This window comes from Camelus ferus, chromosome 8, assembly GCF_009834535.1.
Source record: "Camelus ferus isolate YT-003-E chromosome 8, BCGSAC_Cfer_1.0, whole genome shotgun sequence".
NCBI classification, from domain to species: domain Eukaryota; kingdom Metazoa; phylum Chordata; class Mammalia; order Artiodactyla; family Camelidae; genus Camelus; species Camelus ferus.
The window spans coordinates 15724498-15741962 of record NC_045703.1 but is presented as its reverse complement, the minus strand read 5'-3'; the positions used below and the strand labels follow the sequence as shown (position 1 = coordinate 15741962).

Here is a 17465-nt window from a genome sequence, read left to right as displayed (position 1 = left end):
ATCTTTTACTTTGAACACCCGCCCCCACGCCTTGTGGCCTCTTTGGCCTCCTGAGAAGGCCTGCACTCTGTCTGTGGAATACGTATCCCTCTGAATAAATCTACCTCACTTTACCACTATGGCTCGCTCTTAAATTCTTTCCTGTGTGAAGCCAAGGACCCTCACGTGGCAGGGCGAGTCCCAGGGACTTGACTGAGACCTGAGACACAGCTGTCCTCTCTCGCCCCTCATTGTTTCCTGTATCACTACCATCAAGAGGTTAACAGTTATGGGAAATGGCAAACCCGGGGTTGGGGGGTGGAATCTGCTTGCAGGTACTATCGTTGCCCTCAGTGAGTGGCACTTGAAACATATCTGTCTTTTTGCGAAGTTTAGGGCTCTGCGGCGGTGACATCCTTTATGCCTCTGTCTTATTTTAGGTGCTCTACTTTTCCACCTACATATTTAAAACCTCTGTAATCTTTTCCCATATTCAGTCACTGAGCCTGGGCTGAGGAAACTCATCTCTTGCCAGTGCCTCCTTGTTTCAGCAGGAGCCTCGCCCCCGCCCCCAGGTGACCCTTCTGGAGCCTGTGTGCCTAGTGGGGACCATACCTTACACAGGTGCTGCTCTTTCTCAGAGCTTTGCCTTCTTGAACTTTCTAATTCTCAAGTAACTCGTCCTGCCAAGGCAACAACGATATTTTCTCTTGTCACAACCTTCTCCGCAGTAGGAGGGCTGAGCTGAGTTTTGCAGTTGTAGCTTTTAACATTTTGACCAATTTTTTCAAATGGGCCCCTTCTTTCTCTATTGCTCTGTTAAGGATCTTAGGGTTTTTGATTTGTTTGTTAGCCTCCACTTCCCCTATGCTCTCAGACCCAGACATTTGTTTTCGAAATATTTCCTTCTATATTCTGTATTGTGTGGTCTCCCTCAGTGAGAGAAGCAAAACCAAGGAGTTATGAGTCTGCTGAGAAGATGCTCTGTTCCACACAGGTCCTACCTCCTTTCTTGAGTTCTTGAGTTGGATACCCCTTCTGAGGAGCCTTTTCCCAGGACCACACCCCAAGTTTGGACTGCATCTGCGCTGTCCTGCCCAGCTCCCCTTCCTTTTGTCTCCTCGTTCCTTCCAAATCTACGTCTCCACGTTTCTTGAGCACGTTCACTCAGGGCCCACCAGCCATAACAGACACCTTGAAACTCACCCCAAATTGCTTCAAATATCCTACCCTGATCTTCTCAGATTTTAAATTCTTAAACCTGTCCATGTTTTATGTGACCCCTCTGAATAGCTGTTGCAGTCTTCAGGAGAAGGGCTCGTGCTGGATCTCATGAAGAACTGTCTGCAGTTTTACAGTGCGTTCCTCACACGTTTCCTGGATCCGAACACCTTTGTGGGGGGCTCTGCGTTGATCTGTGGCCCAGCCTCTCCTGTCTCTGACTCCTCTGATCACTCATTTTGATTCAACAATGACTAAGATACCTCCTATTATAGAGCCCTGCCTTTAAGAGCACTTATTAGATCCATTTCCCTCTTGTGCAAATCCAGTTTTTGTCTTTAAGACCTCACATTTCCTCTTAAGTAGATTTCTCTCCTTCTAAATGCCCTAATACATCCTCTGTTAGCCCTCCCCTGATAACAGAGCTAAAGTCATTTCCCAAACCATGCTCCTCTTGTCTGAAATGTACTGAAATTTCTCCCTGTCTTAAGTCCTTGAACGTCTTCTCCACCAACTTGATTCAGGTACACTCTTTCCTCAGTAAATCTTGGCCTTTGGTGTTATGATGATCTCATTCAATTTTCCTTCCATCTCTGTCCAAGTAGGAGGTGCACTTCCAGAGTAATAGGTGCCCATTTCACTTTCACTATTCATTAATAAAAACTACCATTCCTCTGTGGTTGAGCCACAGTTTGGAGCCTGAAAACCAAAAACCATGGGACACAGTGTACATGATTAATGAATCCACAGAGCTCATAATTATCGGAGGTGGTCTTCAGAGTCTCTGGACAAGCCACAAAGACCCAAGAGGTTAGCCCGCCTCAGCTCTCACCTAGGAACTCAGTGCAGTTCCAAGTGAAATAACAAGAAACAGGGTCTGGCGCAGCTGATCTCTTGCTACCTATGTTAGTTCTTGCATCCAGAATTTATAACTGAAAGCTGGATATTCACACACACTAGTGCTTTATTGCTAAAGAGGAATTTACTGCCGCTGCAGTTTAAAGCCTGGGTCTGCGGCTCTGTGTGAAAATCGGAGGGCACACACCAGTGTCTCAGCATCCTTCCTATGTGCATTAAGAGACAAAAAGACCATCCTCCCAATTCTGTAACCAGTGCCGAGGCCAAGCTGCGCTAGTGTAGGTGAGGTGAATATGGTCCGCAGAGATGACAGCAGCCCAGCCCCGGGGACTATGAGAACAACCAATCCCACAAGGACAGAACATGTTAAAGCGAGGACCTGCCCCCTTCCCTAGGCTGCCCCAGGGCACTTGATATCAACATTTGCTGTTTTTCCCCAGATGCTCCTCAATCTCTCTCTCTCTGGGTATATCTCAGTCAGCTATCCAGTTAATAATACACCCATTTTCCCCTCCAGAGTTCTTGAATGGACTGGGGGATAACTTCAGGGGTCTGGCAGACGCCTTAAACTATTTAACTTTATTACTGGCTTAAATAGATAAATGACCACCACCAGATTCCTAGTACTTTCACTTCTAGACTTTGGAGAAAGCACTTGAGGGAGAGTTTGGGCCTTTAAAGCACAAGGTACCATCTGATGGCAGGCAGGGTAAAAAGTAAGAAATGAAAAGGCTGCACTGTCCCTGCCCAGCTCCTCGTCCCAAATACAACCTGCAAACAGCCATGCCTCCTTCCTCAGGAAGAGTGCACCGGGGTATCAGGAAACAGGCAGAAGCTGCTCTTCCAGGTACTTTCAAAAGGTGGGAAGGCCATGCTCTATGACCAAGTAAGAAGGCTCAAAAAAGGGAAAGAGTTGTTCCTTCTATATTTCTAAGGATGATGACGACGTTCCAGCAATGCCTGACAAACTCTGTAACATATGGTGACAATCACACTTGTGGAAAGGTGGGAGTGTTCTTGGGGAGAATAGTTTGTCATAGGGAGAGTTATTCTGGTGAGAAAATCTCTTTTATAGACTGTCCATGAAGACTACAGAAATTTATCCGAACCCATGAAAGTACAATTTGCCAGTCCCTGGATGATCACAGGTATGACCAGGCACCAGTTAACCTGGACTTCATTCATCTGTCTGGTCACCTGCCCTTCGGCAAAGCAAGTGGGGGTCTAGTCAGAAGACACTGAGGATTATGGGGACAATAGCTCTTTAAATTTTTTTTAATTAATTTTTTTTATCTTGGGGGAGGTAATTCAGTTTTTTATTTATTTCTTTATTTAATGGTGGCACTAGGGATGGAACCCAGGATCCTTTGCATGCGAGGCACGCACTCTACCCCTGAACCATACCCTTCTCCCAAATAGCTCTCTTATTTTGGACCTCACAAATGATTTACTCACAATGAAGATATAATACGCTTGCAGAGGGACCCTCAGATCCTCCTTAGTCACTAAAGGGCAAATGTGGAAGATCAGGGGGAAGAGCTCTGACGCTGATACCCATGGAGCCAACCTGCTGGGGTGTAGGGAGATGGTTGTGGGATTGAGAATGGATTTTAAATATGTCTGTTTCAAGTCGAGCAATGTTTCTCAATGCGGGGCAGGGAGCACAGGGATTTTGGCCTCCAGGGGACATTTAACGATGTCTGGGGATAGTTTTGTCTCAGCTGGAAGTGGTAGCACCAGCGTCTAGTGGTCAGAGGCCCGGGATGCTGCAGACATCCTCAGTGCACAGGACGGCCCCTCAAATAAAAACTAACTGGCCAAAAATGCGAGTGGTGCTGAGGTTGAGAACTCCTGCATTAGAACTTGAAGAGGAGAGTAGGATAGGAAACTGTCAATATTGTAAGACGGGGTCCAACTTAACAAACATTTACTGAACACTTACTTTGTTCCAGGCACTGTGCTAGGCACCAGGGGCTAAAATGATAATCAAGGCATGGTCTCTTAAAGATTATGGCCTGGCCAGGGAAATAAGCACAAAAATCCCTGTAATAATATTGGGTAAGATCTCATTCAGCTGAGATATGTGCTCTCTACAAGTTCTGAGATTCTGAGATTCTCCCTATACTTATCATCTCTCTCTCTCTCTCTCTCTTTTTTTTTTTTTTTTTTTTTTGAGTAAAAGTAGATTTATTTAGAGAGATGTACACGGTGGATGGGGGGAGTTAAAGTAAAGGTAGGTACACACTCCATAGACAGAGTGCGGATCGTCTCCGAAGGCAAGAGTACGACCTAGAATCTCTTGAAAGAAGAGGACTGTGGGTCCTTCAGTATACTTTTCCAGGAGATGCATGTAACTGTCAGCCTTAAGAAGAAGCTTGTGATGATGATAATCACCTCCTTCCAAGGGAGGAGTCTGGTACACATGCCTGCTGGGCTGTTTATTTTTCTGAGATTAAGAGGAATGCATTCTCTTTCTTTCTGACTAAGGCTTTGTGCCATCTCATTGGAAGTTCTTTCGAGTCATATGTAAATGAAATACCATGGTAAGCTCTTTTCCCTGTTTGCTCTCTCAGCTGGACAGACTCGAGGAAAAACAGAAGGAAACCTACCGGCGCATGCTAGAGCAGCTGCTGCTGGCAGAGAAGTGTCACCGGCGCACGGTGTACGAGCTGGAGAACGAGAAGCACAAGCACACGGACTACATGAACAAGAGCGACGACTTCACCAACCTGCTGGAGCAGGAGCGAGAGAGGTAACCGCACCGGCGCCGCAGGCACGGAGGCCGCGGCGGCTCACCCCGCCCCTCCCGTCGGGGATCAGAGTTCCCGCCAGTGACACCGCAGACACGTGTCCAAGGCCGAGTTCGGCTTCTGAATGGTTTGCAGAGAGCGAGCCAGACTTTGCCTGGAACTGTTTAGGTGACCATGTGCGTGTAAGTAGGACACCCCACTCCCACTAGGATGCGGAAATCAGAAAGCCACAGACTCAGGGAGCTTCTGTTTTAACTTGATCAATGAAGCACCTACATTTCAAAAGCCTCTCTACTTGGTGCCTTCTATCGGAGATAATCCACTTTATCTCTTTGGGATTAAAATCCACTTACTTATTCAAGGGGCAGGGTATAGTTCAGTTGTAGAGCCCATGCTTAGCATGCACAAGATTCCCCCACCTAAAAAAAAGCTTTAAAAAAATTCTCTTATTCAAAAAGAAAAATTATTAAATTTTAACCTTTAAAAAATGAATCCTATTCATTCTTAATAGTGCTCTAGAAACTCTTACCATTTGGTTGTGTATAAATTACCTAATGACTAGAACTACCTACTTAACTTTCTAAGGGTTGCATAGCTCTTAAAATAGCGTAAAACAAAACACAACAAAAATTCAGTGATGAGCCTCGGTACCTACCCCTGTAGGTGGTTTTCTCAGACCAGGGATGCCAATTTGAAACAGAGACTTCAAATTGAAATGCTTTGTAATACTGTCCAACACTACCCAGTTTTGCCAGCATCTTCTTTTCAACTTACTCTCTCCTTTACCTTCCCTCAGCTGAATAGTTAAAGCTGTGAATGTCACAATCTTTGAAACCAATGGCACTGAATCCAGATGCTTTGAGTTACCAAGCATGTCTATGCCTGTGTTTAGGACTTGCAAATTAAGAGCCATTTGGAGTGGAGGAGGGCATAGTCCAGTGGTAGAACGCATAGCCCAGTGGTAGAGCCCATGCTTAGCACACATGAGGGCATGGGTTCAATCCCCAGTACCTCCATTTAAAAAAACGAAAGAACCTAATTACCTCCCCCGACAAAGAAATTAACACAACGTTGTAAATCAATTGTACTTCAACTTAAAAGAAGATTAACTAAAAAAAGAGTTAAATTAAAAAAAAAAAAAAGCCATTCAAGTGTCACCAATCCCAGCTTTCTTGTATCTGTTTAGTTACAAAAAAGAGATCTGGATTTCCCAGATAAGTTTATTTACAAGAAAAAGTTATCATGATAAAAGAGTAAATAAAAGCATGACCCAGGATAGGTTTGTCTTAAATTTTAAAAATTGTTGTTTGCTTATTGGACTTGGCACATCCCTTGGGGAAGGAGAAATGGAAAAGAGCAATGGCTGGAGTGTTATATACAATATCCTCCACTTACAGTTTCTTTAAGCCTGTTTTCTGCACCTCTAAGCCCAGGTTTATCAGCTTTTGTTAGGACAGATAGACGGTCTAATTAGACCTTTTGGGATAACCAAACAGTGAGAATTAACTCTGCCTCCTCAATCTCTGTGACCTTTCCAACCTCAAGCATAGGTGTTGCAAACAAATTTCTAACAGTGTAAAGTACATACATCGACAACAGCGATTTATCCTCTGGTTAGGTGCCCTGTGTTGGAACGTGGCCAGGTAAGAGCAGCAACTTGTTTGACACTGACTTTTTTTTTTTTTTTTGGTCTGTTTTATTCATTGCTCTGTCACAGTGCTTAGCATAGTACATGGACACGGCAGGTGTTCAATAAACGATTGTTGAATGAATTAATAAATTTACAAGAGCAAAGAAAGGAAATAAAGTCCAACTTTTTAAAAGATCTGAAATCAAATAATTTCAAAGAACACCCTTGTGACTTATTTTCTGATGACTTTGTAAATTATTTGCTCTAGAATCAATATGTCTGCCTTTTCTACAATATCCCACCTAAGCTGAATGCCCCAGGGGTATTCATTTACAGAGCTGTTGTTTAAATGAAGTATGTGGACTGAGAGGCTGTACTTACCCAGCTGTTTCCTTCTCTTCCTTTTTTATTTTCCTAATTTTTGTGTACTGTGAGGGTACTTGCAATAGTAACACCCAACGGAGAGCCTGATAGTTCACAAAGTGCTTTTACATTCGTTACACAATAAGCCTATCTTAGGTGTATTTATTTACTAACTTTGTGTTGACCAGCTTAAGACTAACACTTCCAATCCCCGCCCTCCTGGAGCTGTTTAATTTTACTAGAGCAACTACAACAACAATTTCTCCTGGGCCAAGTGCTCTGTGGAATAATAATAAAAAGCATAATTTTTAAAATATGTATCTCCAGATGCTTTTCATATTTTGATCAGCACCACTGGGGCATGTTACCAAAATACATGTTTTAGATAAGAATTCGCCTAAGAGACCTTTGACTCTCGCTAAATCTCAAACCACTTTAAGGTTTTGAAATAGTATTTTTGACTCAACAGACAACACTTTAGTGCTTCGTATGTTTTTCTGTCGATGTTTATTCCCAGGGCAGCTCCCTGACTGAGTGCCTGTGCACACGCTGACATGCTCCTGATGCTAAATGAAACACCCCAGCTAGGACCCTGTTCAGTTGGCATCCCTGAATTCCTCTGCTGTCTGAGGCATCCACTGTGATTGGCTTGCCCAGTTCCTGGGCCAGTGAAGCCTTTGGGATTTTCTCAAAGGTCAGGCCTGGGATTCCCACCGCTCTTTGGAAACTGCCCTGCTAAATCTGCTTTGGGTTAAATCCTCTTTTTGAAGTAAGCGGTCATCATTAGATCTACTTATGGGGGCTGGCAGCTTGCTGACCCCAGGGCTTTCTTGTCTGTTCTCACCAAGAACTGGGCAGTGGCTTAGCTGGACCCTGGAAGCCCACCTGCAGGGGCAGCGAAGAGAGAACCGGCTTTCGGAGCCCAAGTGGGAGTGATACAGGAAAATGAATGTGGGGCGAGAGGATGGCGTGTCCCAGGTCTTGGTTGAGTCCCTGAGATGTGCCCCGTGTCAGTCCTTGGCTTCTTGCAGGAAAGAATTCAAGAGTGAGAAAAGGTAGATTTATTCGGAGAGATACATAGTCCATAGAAGGAGTGCAGACTGTCTCAGAAGACCAGAGAAAGGCCACGAAGTGTGGGGGTTGGGTGCTTAGTTTAAAGTAAAAGTAGATATGCACTCCATACATAGACAGAGTGCGGGCCGTCTCGGAAGATGAGGTGCAGGGTTGCTGGTTTTTATGAGCTCCGTAGCTTCATATACTAACAAGTGGGAAGACTATTTCAACTACTTCTGGGGAAGGGGCTGGGATTCTCAGGGATTAGGCCACTGCCCACTTTGACCTTTCCTGCTCAGCCTTAAAACTGTCACGGCGCCTGTGGGAGTGCCATTTACCATGCTAATATATTACAATGAGTGTATAATGAAGTCCAAGGTCTGGAAGTCTCTCACCATCTTGGGCCTCAAGACCCACACTGGGATTTGAATTTTCTACCACCTTGGTGTAGATTTCTTGATGCCTGTGCCCTGCCCTCTTCCTTCCTGTCTCAGGAGTCCTCGCATAGACTATCCCACCTCCTTTGTTGGCTTCTTGTTTGTCACTTCTCCCCTCTTTCTCTGGAAAAATCCCTTTTTGTGAGGAAAAAAAAAAAAGAGCCAAGAACTTTCCTTTGGAAACATTTCCTTTTGTTTCTCCTGCAATCGAGGAAGAAGTGAGACTTGAGATAAGCCCAAGTAGTTTGCTGCTTATAATCCCCCAGCTGCTTCTCCTGGGTGTGCGGCTCTGCAGGCGGCCTCCACCCTCACGGCTTTCTGATTCCGTGGCAGTGGGAGCAGGGGGCGGGGTGCGGAACCAGGGGACCCTCCAGCCACAGGTAGCATCTAGGCTCCATTCTCCATACTTGTCCTGCTCTGCGAGGTTTCTCACTGCCTCTGGAGAATGGTAAAGATGATAAAAAGGGACCCAGGCAAATAGGATCAGTAGCAGACGTTGATAAGCAATCCTGATTCACATATTTGATGAAACCAGAAATCCCTGGCTTAAAAAAAAAAAATGCCTTGGCTTAACAAGCACTGCAAAGGGCTTTTGAGATCAGCTTTTTCAAGTCCCTCATTCTACAGGTTGAATCATTGAGGCCCAGAAAAATTATAGAGTTCCACTAAGATCACAGTGGAGGCCACTGGTCTAGAGCTTTTGTGCAAATGGGTCTGTTGGGCAAAATGGCTTGTTTTATGTTTTGTGTTTGTGTATATGGGCGTCCCACCTCCGTGCTCTTATGTCCAAACGATGACACAAAATCTTAAAAGGCAGAAAGATGGTTGTCATGAAGATACAAACAGATATATTAGGACTAGTGGTGTCTTTAGACTGTCAAGATAGGAGAAGCTTTGGAACAGGATCTGTTGGAAGGAGCAGCCTGGGGACTTGTTTTGGAGCCAAGTTTAAACAGAATGCACAGTGCTCTGCTGCATTCTGATGGGCGGCTGATGATGGTTAGGGGGAAGATAAATAAAACATCCCTCCAAGTTACCTCCTTGTTATGTCACTGACCTGGCCCCCGAGAGTGTGAAAACTAAGGACGCAGAAGGTGTTTTTCACTTTTAAATTAAATAAAAATTCCTGTATAACAGTTCCACAAATTAAGCACCTAGAATGGACAATATATTATTCTGGGCTTCCTTTATGCTAAATCAAAAGACTCCGGTCATAATTTACTACCATCTTTCACTGCACATTTATTTTTACAAATGACCATATTCCCAACTTACAAAGTGGGAATAGCATGAAAAAATGCATTGGCTTAACAAGCATTGTTTAAAATATAGATGAAAATATCCTTCATTGCATTCATTAAGCTCCCTTTCTAACTGCTGTATTCTTTTTGGTCTATATTTGGAGTCAACTTGACCTTTAAAGGCGTAATTCTGAGCACATGAGATCACCTTGAGAGTTTATACTTCATTCTCTGTGTGAACTGCAAGACTGGTAATTTTAATCTTAAACTTCTCTAGGGCTGCTTTGAGAATGTCAAAATAGGGAGAATACGGTTATATCAAAAAGTGGTCCGGAGCTTAAATAAATATTTGAAGGGGATGTGTGTGTGTGTGTGTGTGTGTGTGTGTGTGTGAATGATGTGGGGAGTGCTGTCTAAATCTATAAATGTAGATATAGATTTTAAAGCTTTTGAACCCTATAGGCTGAGCTGGGACTCCATGAATAATTACCTCATCATATAATATTGCAGCAAGCCTTCCAAGTACAAGTTCATCTTTTTTAAACTACCAGTCAGCATCCCAAGAGAAATCTCTTAACTTGTGAAGCAGAGAATACAGGGGCAGGGGCTTGTTGGAGGGGAACCGTTCAAGCCCCATTTTGGTATTGTTCATTTGGGTCTGGGGGCCTCGGGGACGGGCTACCCTATTGCATTTGCCTGTATGGGGGACGGGCCAGTCAGAGCAAGTTTTTGAAAAGTTGCTCTAGTGGCCTAGGATCCTGGGAAATTTTCTCGGCCCACTTGACAGAAAAAGATGCACATCTGGTTCGCTGGCATATTTTCCTTAAGCTTCTCAGATTTAGATGACTTATCTCTAAAATATGGCAATAAAATGGACTTTCCTCACTGGTAGCTTGGAAAATCATAGTAAAGCACTTTGTAGGAGGAGATTGCTGCTGATGTGTATGTGATCAAGTCTGATGAAGCAGGAAGTAATCCACAGGTGGAGGGTACCGGCAGAAGGCAGCGGAGCCCACTTCTCTGTGCCTGGCCCTCGGCTGGGTGATGCTCAGTTGCTGGGTTAGATTTAATTGACCCCACCACCACCACCTTTTGCCAGGCACATACACATCTTGTTTAATCCTTATAAAACTGTATGAAGTATAATTACTGTCCCTATTTAGACGATGGTAAAGCAGACAGGTTAAATTCCTTCCACCGAGGTCACTTGCCAACAGAAGAATCAATGTTTGACCTGAGATTCTTACAGTAAAACAAATACAAACAAACAAACAAACAAACCCTTCTCTACTTCCAAGTTCGTACCTTCTGATTGAAATGAACACCTTACTTCTCCAACGATAGGAGAAAGAAAAGATGACTTGAAATGTTGACCAGTGGACTGCATATCCATTCTGGATTTAAATTCACAGAACTTAAATTGGTCATAACACATGTCACCTACTATTAATATCCTATTGACCAAGAAGATTGCCTGGAATAGACATCTAAGAAGGGAGAGGAATTAGGATTCAGAGACTCAGCCACAGAAAGGACATGTTGTATGGTTGATTTTCTGAAAGTATGCCAGGATCAAACCCTGCCTTCCAATTCCTCTTACCCTTGCTATGTGCAGATCCCACTTCCTACTGGACAATATGATTGAAATGAAGGAGACTGAGGTGCTTTTGATTTTGCACAGGTAGGGTTTTTGTGCTTGGGGGGTGGGAAGGAGTGAATGGTATAAAAGAAATTATGTTATATCTTAAGGAAAGGGACCAGTTAATCAGTGACTCAAAAAGACAGCTTCCCAAAGTTGGAAGATAGAATTAGAAAAGGAGTTGGTCCTCTTAAAATACCCAGGATATTGACTTCTCTACTGTCAGCCCTGTAGAACCAAGAGCACGTCATCCATCCTTAACTAAGCACTCCCTGGATGAAACAGGAACGAGCCAGTTAAAAACGCCCTTGAGGTGCATTTCACCTGATCGCACCTATACAAAAATGCTGAGTCTTGGATGGATGTGCTCTTTTCCCCAAGCTTTATAGCGGTCTCATTCTCATTCAGGGTTTTTGAGTTAGCAGCCTCTGATCTAAGATTCTTCAGAGCCTTGGTAATATAATTTTTAACAGATATCCCAGGGACAATGGCTTACCTGACCAACAAAATTCTCTAGTTCCCTGACTTGCAGCCATCCACCTTCTTGCTGTGTCCTCACATGGGCTTTCCTCTGTGCACGTCCATGGAAAAAGATCTCATAAGGCCTCCAGTCCTATTGGATTAAGACCCTACCCTTATGACTTCAGTCAACCTTTATTACCCCTAAAAGCTGTATCTCCAAATACAGTCACAAATGAGGGTTATGCCTTCAATCTATGAACTTGAGGGGGCACAATTCAACCCACGGCAAAGGGCATGGCAAAACTTGTGTCTCTCCCTCCAATAATTCAAGAAAAAATAGAGTAAAAGTTGGTGTCTGAAGTTGGTGTCTGACATTCTAGTTGGAGAGCGCTTGTGATAGCTTCAGTATCCTGCAACCCTAAAGGAATATCTAGATTTTCCCATGTCCCTGAAAGGCCGCAGGATTAGCTGTTGCAGGGCTGGACCCGAGAGCAGAACTGTGACCCATTTGGATCAGCAATCTGAGCAGGTTGACAGCCGAGACCAGAGACCATAGTGTGCATCTCAGATAATGCCAGTGCGGAACGATGCTGCCTAGGTTACCTCTCCCCTCATCCCCAGTGGCTCCAGAGCTTACTCCCAGCTCCAGAAATGGGGTCCTGAAGCCCTAGAATTAACCCGGGAGACCCTGACTTGACTGAGGAGTCTTTAAATTTACCAAGGAAAACCTTAGTTGACTGAGTTTACTCAGAATTAACTAAGATAAAATAGAACAGAGCAGAAGTAGTGATGGTAGAGTGGCCACTGGCCAGTCTAAGATGGTGGCAGTGGGCGAGGTGGCTGGGCCTGGGAGGATCGAGGCAGCGCTGGCAGAAGGATGACAGGAGACAGGAAGTGGGAAGCCGTGCCTCGACGGCTCCCATGCTTGTCACTGCCGCAGCCAGACACCCTCCCCTTTGACCCACCTGTCCTTCAGGGAATCAACAGACGTATATTCTCAGGAACTCAGCCTGGCTCTGCTTCAGTGATAAAGGAGGAAAGACTGGCTATTTCATTAAAAAAGAAAAAAAGATAAAATGGAATGGGAGCCCATAATAGAAATATAGAGATATAGAAATATGAAGATAATTCTATTTCTTCTACACGTGAGTTTGAGGCAATTAGTAACCTCCGTCATTAGTGAATTAATCCATGTGTTGCTAAGGAGAAATAATGTAGTGCAGTGGCTGGTTCCAGAGTCCTGGTGGTGTACTTACCGACGTTGTGTGAAATTCAGAGGGTCATCTGAGCTGAGTCTAACCTCTTCAACTACACTCGACTCCTTCCCTGGGTTACTCTAGCTTCCTGGGACCAGACCTCATCAAAATCTGCAACCTAGGGACAGTTGTTTTCTCAGTCTCCTGCATTTCACCTGGAGCCAGAGAGCCTGAGTCTGAATTCAAATTCTGCCTGCCACTTACTGGTCTGCAATCCAGGACAGATTATCTCACCTTTCTGTATCTTGGTTTCTTTGTATATGGAATGAGGATAACGGAGTACCTATTTCATAGAGTTGTTTATGTTCATGATGTAATGAATATAAAGCCCCTCGCACAAGGCATAGCATATAATGCCTAAAGGTGATCGTTTCTTCTGCTCACCTGTGCGTCAAACTCTAAGAGGGAAACTGACAGTTTCACTAAATCACAATTTAGATTTTTCTCAAACTAAGACATTTTGAGAACAATGTAAAGTATTGAACAAGTAAACTTTATTATTATCTTGGGGTAGTTGTTTCCTTTTTTTCTTCTTTTTTAAAAACAACTTTATTGTGGTGTAATTTCTGTAGGGTGAACTACACATATTTCAGATGTACAACTTGGTAGATTTTGATAGATGTTCACACCTAAGAAACCACCACCACAATTAAGGTACCTAACAATTCCATCACTCCCCGAGAGGTGCAAATTTCAAACTAGGGGTAGTTGTTTTGTATTTAGATTGTGAGTAGACTCAGGAAAACTGAAAACCTACTATATACTACAAACAATTAGAGAATTCAACAAAGTGAGGTAACACGGTACCAAACTGCATAGAATCAACACTCAAAAATCAATTGTTCTCATATTTCCAAAGGACAAAATAGTATAAACTATATTAAACATTAACTATCTAGGAATAAACTTAAGAATGTGAAAGATCTATGTAAAGAAAAAATTTTAATGCTACCTAGAGATATGAAAAAGATAGACAGCCATGGAAAAGCTTAAGATTCTAGGACTGGAGAACTCAGTGTTGCAAAGATATCATCTCCCTATATCAATCCACAGACTTAATGTGACCCTAATAAAAATACCACCAGGTTTTTTTTTGAAAAGCATGGGAACTAAATGAAGTTATTATAAAGTTCATATAGAAAATATATAAGCAAGGATAGTTCAATATTGAAAACAAAAAGTAGTAGAGAAGAAAAGTTTCATACCAGAAACAAAAATTCATTTTAAAGCTATAGTCAGTAAAATGATGTGGCATTGGTACATGAATGGACAGATCGATGGAGTTGATATAATTTCTGGAAATATATATCAGTAGATTCAGCAATTTAATATATGTTAAAGATGGGATTCCAACTCAATTGGAAAAAGTTGCGTCCTGCAGTAATGGCTATTATTATAGTCATTTTTGTGTATAATACAGGTAATTTATTTGTAAACATGGGGACAATTACCCATATTTTAGTCGTTTATTTTTTTCTGTCCTAACCTGGTTTCTACCACTTCAGGGGAACTATCAGTATAACAGTGTGGTTTATGTCAAAGGAAGATTTAGCATTCACTTTTTTAAGTTTCCAAAGGATAGATAAATCCTATGTAATAAAAAATTATATTTGAGGAGTAAAATGTAACTATAAAATATATAGCAGGAAAGTGAGGACTTTCTAAAAAAAAAGCAGTATTATGATTTTTGGCCACATCAAATTTTATGAGAAGCAAAATATGTGGTAACCATAGGCATCCTTTGGAAGAAAAACTGCTATAGCAACTTTGCCGAGGTCACAAATTTATGGCTGTATTTCTATAACTTTGTATATTTAAAAAATTAATAAATTAAAAAGAAGTGACAACTCATTTTGTATATTGAAAAGAATAAAAGCTTAACCCCAACTTGAACTAATTTATTAGAATAACATGGGGAATAACCGTTTTCTTCTCCCAACAGCTGCATAAAACAATGAGGAAAAAAAGCTAATCTAAAGAGTTGTACCTAATAGTGTATTGAACTGAGGGATTTAAATGAATGTATTTTTCAGAGAAGTTATGATGGGTTGTTAAATGGAGCCCAGATACAAATTCACTTATTTTCAGAAAGTCTAGTGCAGATTCACCTTATAATTTTTGGATAAAAATGTTGATTGTAAGTGACACAGTGTATGTATGAAAATAAAAATTCACGCCTGTTTTCGTTGTTAATCAGCAAGCTCTCAGGAACTAGAGCAGATGGGAAGTTTTAAGAAACATGCAATGAAAATCATTAGGAAATAACAAACAGGCCAGTTAGAATGGTACTTTAACAGGCAGATTTTCAACCAATAACTACATCCTCAGCATCTATGCAAGTGGCAAAAGTACCGTGAATAACTCATGCTTTGTAGTGACAGATTTTTTTCAGTTCTTTCCGATCTCTTAATATTAATACACTAATGCTATCAGTTGTAATCCAGGCAACTGTAATGCCAGGCAATTGATCAATTTTGATGGGTATTCTGTGTGTCAGGAAACACAAAACCAAAATCGCCTATAGATATTTTAAACTAATTAGCGAGATGGGTGCATTTCAGGGAAAACACCCAAATCCAGGTTGCAAAAGCAACTGGATAAAAGTGAAAATTTCCAACATCTGATAGGCTGATTTTGGTCCCTAAATTCCAAACTAGTTGGGTTGAGTTTTTAATTGAGCTGATGGTTTATTTCAGCATCACAGACAACATGAGGTATTGAAAAGTAGTAAGTAAGATTATTCTTCTAGAATGAAAAACCTCAGGAATGCTGCCCTAAATTGGCAGCCATTTGTCACCACAATAAGTACCAGGCAAATGTTTTTGCACAAATTTATACATCAAGGAAGAGTTAAGAAAAGAAGGTACTGGAAAAATGTGTTGTCTCTTAGAACCTACAGTTGAGTAACTAATACTTTTTACATTTTTACTTTTTTTTTCAAAATGGAAAAAGGTACGCAGAGTAGCATCACAAACCTTGAATTTCCAAGAGGGAGTTGGAAATTGGGAAGGCGGTGTTTTCAGTGTTTGGGGGTGGCTCCTTTTTGGCTTCTTGAACGAGTGTGCACTCTTTTTCCAAGAATGCTTGTGTTTGGAAAGTACTTCATGGTGGTGAAAAATCTAAAAAGAAAAGATTAATCAAAGGTTGAGTCTTTCTTGTTCAATGTATAACATATTCAGCTCTTGTATATGAACTCTTAGCTAAGAAACCATTCATATAATATTCAGGGGTTGAACATGAGCTTCACGTGCAAACTACAGGTCAACTTTACTGAATCTGAACTGATACCTCTTAAGTTCAGAAATGCTGTGTTTTAAGGATTTGCTTTGTATTTTCAGTATAGTTCTCAATATTCTATAGGGTTCACTGAGAGTTACTGTTATTTATTTTATTCTTAAATGCTTCAGGAAGTACTTGTGTCTGATCTGAAATGTGATGGAAACAGGAAGTGGTGAACTATGACTGCTCCACACCCAGTGTGCTGTTAGGAAGGACGAACGCTTTGGTCTGTCCAGTCTTTGTCATTTATTACAATGTCACCAAGCCCTGTGGCATTCTAATTACGCAAGTATTCTTACTTTGCCCACTTATTTATACCCACCATCCTTCCTTCCAATACTTTCTGATTTGCTCAGCTTTCCAATGCTCACAGACTTGTCTGACTTCTATAATCTGTAATACTTGAGAAGCTTTGGACTATATTTCTCCCAAAGAAGGAGATAATTGTGTGTAGAACTACTGCCCAAACTTAATACACCATCACCGTCCCTCCAGGGAGAGATCTTGGAAGGAAGTTCTCACGCCCCAACTAGGGAATGCAAGAGCAAGGCTGCTAGCATATCCTCTTTCTTCTCCCAGCCTGTCCACTCCAACCCCCTAGTGCATCCACTTCTCAAAGTTCTGAAACATAACTTCCTCTGCTGCAAAAAGTGTCTCTTGACAGGAAAGCACACTGAATTGGCAAGCCCAGGGATCACCCACACATTGAGAAACTTCCCGCTTGCTGAATGCTAAACTAGAGCTTCCTCAGAAATGTTAAGAGACGTCTTTATCTCTTCTTCACCTGTGTTTCTGACCAACAGGCTGCAGACTGGAGATTGCATCGGCCTTCTCCTTGGGTTCCTTTAATTTGCACAGAACTCAGAGAAACATTTTACCTACTGTATTACTGATTTCTTATAAAAGGATGTAACTCAGGAACAGCCAGGTAGGAGAGACATACAGAGCAAAGACGTACAGGAAATGGGTGCCTGGAGCTTCCGGGCCCGCTCCAGCTGCACCACTCTCCAAATCACCACGTGTTCGCCAACCTAGATGCATCCTTTTAAGTTTTGATGGTGGCTTCATTACAAAGGCATGACTGACTAGATCATTGGCCATTGTTGATTGAGCTCAATCTCCAGTCCCTTTCCTCTCCCTGGAAGTCAGAGGGGTAGAACTGAAAATTCTGACCTTCCAGTCACCTGGTTGGTTCCCTGGCAACCAGTTCCCACCCTTAGGCTACCTAGGGGCTTTTCAAAAGTCACCTCATTAGCTTAACAAGACACCTTTATTACCATCATCCTTTAGGAAATTC

The 17465-nt window shown here is 42.3% G+C and overlaps 1 protein-coding gene across 1 annotated transcript in view; it reads left to right on the top strand.

Annotated features, from left to right (window-relative positions):
- FILIP1 (filamin A interacting protein 1) overlaps positions 1 to 17465 on the top strand; it is a 175595-nt gene that overhangs the window by 115401 nt on the left and 42729 nt on the right. Inside the window, 1 exon segment of the mRNA XM_032484481.1 lies at positions 4632 to 4810. Coding sequence (XP_032340372.1) covers positions 4632 to 4810 — 179 coding nt within the window.